Source organism: Crocuta crocuta, unplaced genomic scaffold (genome assembly GCF_008692635.1).
Source record: "Crocuta crocuta isolate KB4526 unplaced genomic scaffold, BGI_CrCroc_1.0 scaffold61, whole genome shotgun sequence".
Taxonomy (NCBI): Eukaryota; Metazoa; Chordata; class Mammalia; order Carnivora; family Hyaenidae; genus Crocuta; species Crocuta crocuta.
The window spans coordinates 10,620,948-10,625,011 of NW_027528369.1; the positions used below are offsets into that span (position 1 = coordinate 10,620,948).

The 4,064-nt window shown below is 68.2% G+C and overlaps 1 protein-coding gene across 1 annotated transcript in view; it reads right to left on the reverse strand.

Moving 5' to 3' along the window:
• PIEZO1 (piezo type mechanosensitive ion channel component 1 (Er blood group)) overlaps positions 1-4,064 on the reverse strand; it is a 27,430-nt gene that overhangs the window by 8,231 nt on the left and 15,135 nt on the right. The window contains 5 exon segments of the mRNA XM_077754189.1: positions 34-134; positions 218-457; positions 584-738; positions 1,080-1,237; positions 3,701-3,905. Of these exon segments, the coding sequence (XP_077610315.1) occupies positions 34-134; positions 218-457; positions 584-738; positions 1,080-1,237; positions 3,701-3,905 (859 nt within the window).

The window sequence follows — 4,064 nt, forward strand, 5'->3', positions numbered from 1 at the left end:
CGCGCGCCCACAGCACGCCCCCCGCCCACTCACGGTCATAGTAGCCTTTGACGGTGCACACGAGGCTGAAAAGCTGGATGACCCAGCAGAAGTTGCTCTGCATTTGTTCCACGAAAACGCAGGACAGGAGCTGGGGCGGGAAGAGGGTCAGGGTCAGCCCGGGCCCGGCAGGGGGTGGGGCGGGGCAGGGAGGCGGGGCCGGGCCAGGCGCCCCCAAAGCATGTTCTTGGAGATGATGACGGTGACGTTGTACAGGATGAGGCAGTCCCACAGCACGAGGCGGGCCCGCGTGTGCTTCTGCAGCAGGCTGGTCCCGAACAGCAGCAGGTAGAAGCAGGCCAGCAGGTAGCCCAGCCCGAAGACGCTGATGCGGGTGGCCCCGGTGACGAACACCACCACCAGCACCAGCCAGAAGAGGTAGCGGAAGACGGCCACCTTCAGCATGTCGAGGTAGGACCTGGCAGACGGGGCGTCACTGCGGGGGCNCACCCCCGCTGACAGCTCGGCGCCCTCCTCCCGGCCACGGGGGTCCTGCCCGCCGCGCCTGTCAGGCCTGCGGCCCCAGCCCGCGCCCAGCACCCACCTGCAGTAGATGAAGTTGGGCACGGGGTCGGGCTCGCCCTGCGGCACCTCCAGGCGGNCACGGGGGTCGGCCGCTGCGCTGCACCGCGCCCGGGAGCCGCCAGCCGCGGGGGGTGCAGCCTGCCCGCACCCATCCTGCACCCGAGGCCGCGGGGGCTGCGTGAACACCAGGGGTGGGGGAGGGACTACGCCTGACACGTCTCTGTGCCGCACGCACATCAGGAAGTGTGGCTGATGGGCGCCCAACCGGACGCCACGCAGGCATCCGTAGGCACACCTGCGTCTGTGCCTCCGTCCACCTGGGTCTCACCTGCAGCCACCCCCTACTCACACCTGTGCACACGGACGTGGGCCTGGAGAAAGGGGTGCCCTTATGGGAAAAGGTCCCTCCGGGGAACCACAGGACTGGCCGCCCGTGAGGCCTGGACACCGTGTTCCTCACTAACACAGGTGGGCCTGTGCTGGAGCGCCACCCGTCTCCCATCTCCAGGCCAAACCTCCCCACCTCCAGGGAGGCCGGCGCGTGGGGTGGGGGGGCGGCGGCACTCACTGATGAGGTTGGTGGAGTTGGGGGTCCTGAAGAAGTCAGGCAGGTACAGCCACTTGATGAGCGCCGAGTTCATGGGGATGGCCTGGCTCCAGCGCCACGGGTAGTCTGTGGGTGCAGGGCGTGTGTCAGGACCCGCTGCCCGACCCGCCCACAGGCCTGCGGCCTCACCCCTGCATCCACACGGTCTCAAACGGTGCATCTCTCGCTTGGAATCTTGGGAGCAAGATTCCAGCGCGTTCCTACCGACGCGTTTCTCAGGGTGGACGGGCCGGCGGACGGGCCTGCTGCAGAGGCGCACCCAGTGGGCCCTGAGTGAGGCCATCAGAACGGCCCAGACAAAACTCAGTGACACGAGCAAATGCTGGCGAGGATGGGAAACACCACGTGCCACGTGCATCCCTGGCGGGGACGTTAAGGTGGGACCACACTGTGCGCATTAATCCCCGACAAGTGGTAACCGCGTGCACCCAGACGCTCCCAGCCCTGTCACTGCAACTAGCGCCACGCGGGAAAACGGCTGCCTTCCAGGGGCCAGAGAGGAGACGGGCTCCGGTCCGTCCAGGGCACGGACAGTCCTCAGCGGGGGGAGGACCCCAAGCGCCACACGCAGCACAGTCGCCAAGCGGAACATGCCAGCCCCCCTGGCGACCTGGGGTACAGCCCTGGTTCCGTGACATCAGCGCCGCCAAGGGCCGGCCGGACCGCCGGCTCAGGGCACCGGGCGGGGAAAGCCTGCTGAGTCCCGGGGACCGCAGTCCACCTTACCTGGGTGCCCTGGTCACAGCCCCGGGAACGAGCGTCACTGTTTCATAGACAGAGACTGCCCTGGTGCTGGGGCGCCCGGGGTGGGGCGCAGACCACAGGTCTGCCCGGGGCACCCACGTGTGACACAGTCCCGGGAGCCGAAAGGGAGCCCGACAGAGCGACTTCGGAAAAGAGTGTTCGGACAAAGGCACCAAAAGCGATGAGCCGACCGGGGCCCAGATCTGTCTACATTTCAGCCTCCAGGGAAGAAGGGTCGCTCCCGGGTTGGGGTTGGGGTCTGAGGTTGGGGTGGGTGGAGGACNCCGCCCGCAGGGATGACCGAGCAGAGGACGCCTGGCCTCGAGTGGAACCCAAAGCAGCAGCATCCAGAGTCCGTAAGGATATAAACCAGCAAGTGAACAAATGTGCGGGACGAAGGGGCGCGCCTCTGTACTGAAGGTGCCAACCCGCGTCTCTCCGAGAAACAAAATCACCACCAGGAAACCGGCAGCGATTCCCGCGGACGCGACCCACCGCAGAGGCTGCCATTAGCTGGAAGGGTCCAGAAGACACAGGCCGCACTCGGAGTCTCAGGGGAGACACCGCGCGGCCAGCCCTGCGCCCAGTGACAGCACGGCCCAGAGAGGAGACACCGGCCCCGCGTGAGGCGCAGAGAGGCGCAGGCCACAGCCTCCTCACAAGGACACCACACTACCTAGAGCCCGCTGCTCCTCAGAAGTTCCAAGGTGCCGAAAGGTGAAGACGCCCGGGGAGCTGCCCCAGCGCCGAGGGGACGGCGGACTGGAGGCCACGGGGGTGTGCGTGGGGCCCCAGCGAGAGCCGCGCCAGGTGCACGCCTGCGCTGTCACCGCTCAGTCACCACGTTACATCAGACTAACGCCAGGGAGCTGCTTCCGCAACTCTGCGAGTCTGCACACAAACTCAGCAACCACACAAAACAGGAGCGAAGGCGGGGGCAGGACCCGAGAACCCGGAATGCGTTTGGCCACGTGCCATGTGGTTGGTTTGCAAGGCATTCTGGAAAAACCAGTCAGGAGCGGTCAGGTCGGTGGTGGCCGAGCAGCGCAGGGATTTGGCCCATGGCCTCGCGCACCGGCACCACCCACAGAACCACGGCTCAAGCCTCAGAGCAAGTCAGCGTGGCTTCGGGGGCCCCGGGGCCGGCCGGGCCGGGGGAGACATGCCGGGCCGCGGGTCTGCCGGGAAACAAGGGGAGGAACCCGAGCGACCAGCCCACGGGATCAGTGGGAAGCGTCAGTCCTGTGGGGCCCGCCCGCGGCGCACCCAGGAGGGGGCAGACGCAGATACAACACAGGGCCGGCCCGGGTTGGAGCAGCAACCCCTCCACCGCGTGGGCCGCGGACACGGAAGGGCCACGGAAGGGCCGCCCGACTACCGCTCTCCCAGGACAGGACACAGCAGGAACCGCCCAACAAGCCCACATTCAGGGCCGCGGTGCCCCCCCCCCGCCCCCGCCCCCCCCCCNCCTGTACCGGAGCCAACAGCCACCGGGGCCACCCCTGGGGGACGAGGCCAAAGCCAGGCTCTGCAGGATGGACTGCGGCGCGTGGCCCCTGCCCCAGGCTGCCCCCCCCCGCAGGGCGCCGGGCTCCGAGGCTCTCGTGCGGCTGCTCCCTGCCCTCTATGTGCAACTTTCCCAAAACAGAAAGTGAAGAGATGAGAGGGTGGCCAGTGCCCCCCACCCCCATCAGGGATGCTGCAGCCGGCAGGGCCCGTGTGGGGGAGGTGGGCTGGGCTGGGCTGGGGCTGGGGCTGGGGCACCCTCGCAGGCTGCCGGCTCACCGAGGCAGAGGGCAGGGGGGATGCCCAGGCACAGCAGGTACTGGTACAGCAAGAACAGCGCCAGGAAGAGACAGTAGTTGGGCCAGAGGCGGGCAATGGCCCCGCGGTGCCGGCGGGTGAGGATGGCCACCAGCCAGCAGCCGTGCAGGATGACCATGAAGTTCATGCGCTGCCCAATCACGTTCACGGCCATCAGGAAGCAGATCTGGGGGTGGCAGGGGACGGGGTGCACGGTGAGCTGCCGGGAGGGCCTCCGGGTCCCACCTGCAGCCGGGCTGGCTCAGAGCACCGTGGGGGCAGCGGCGCAGGTTCACCTCAGCCCACACTGTCCTCAGGGAGGCGGGGGGGGGGGGGGGGGGTGGGG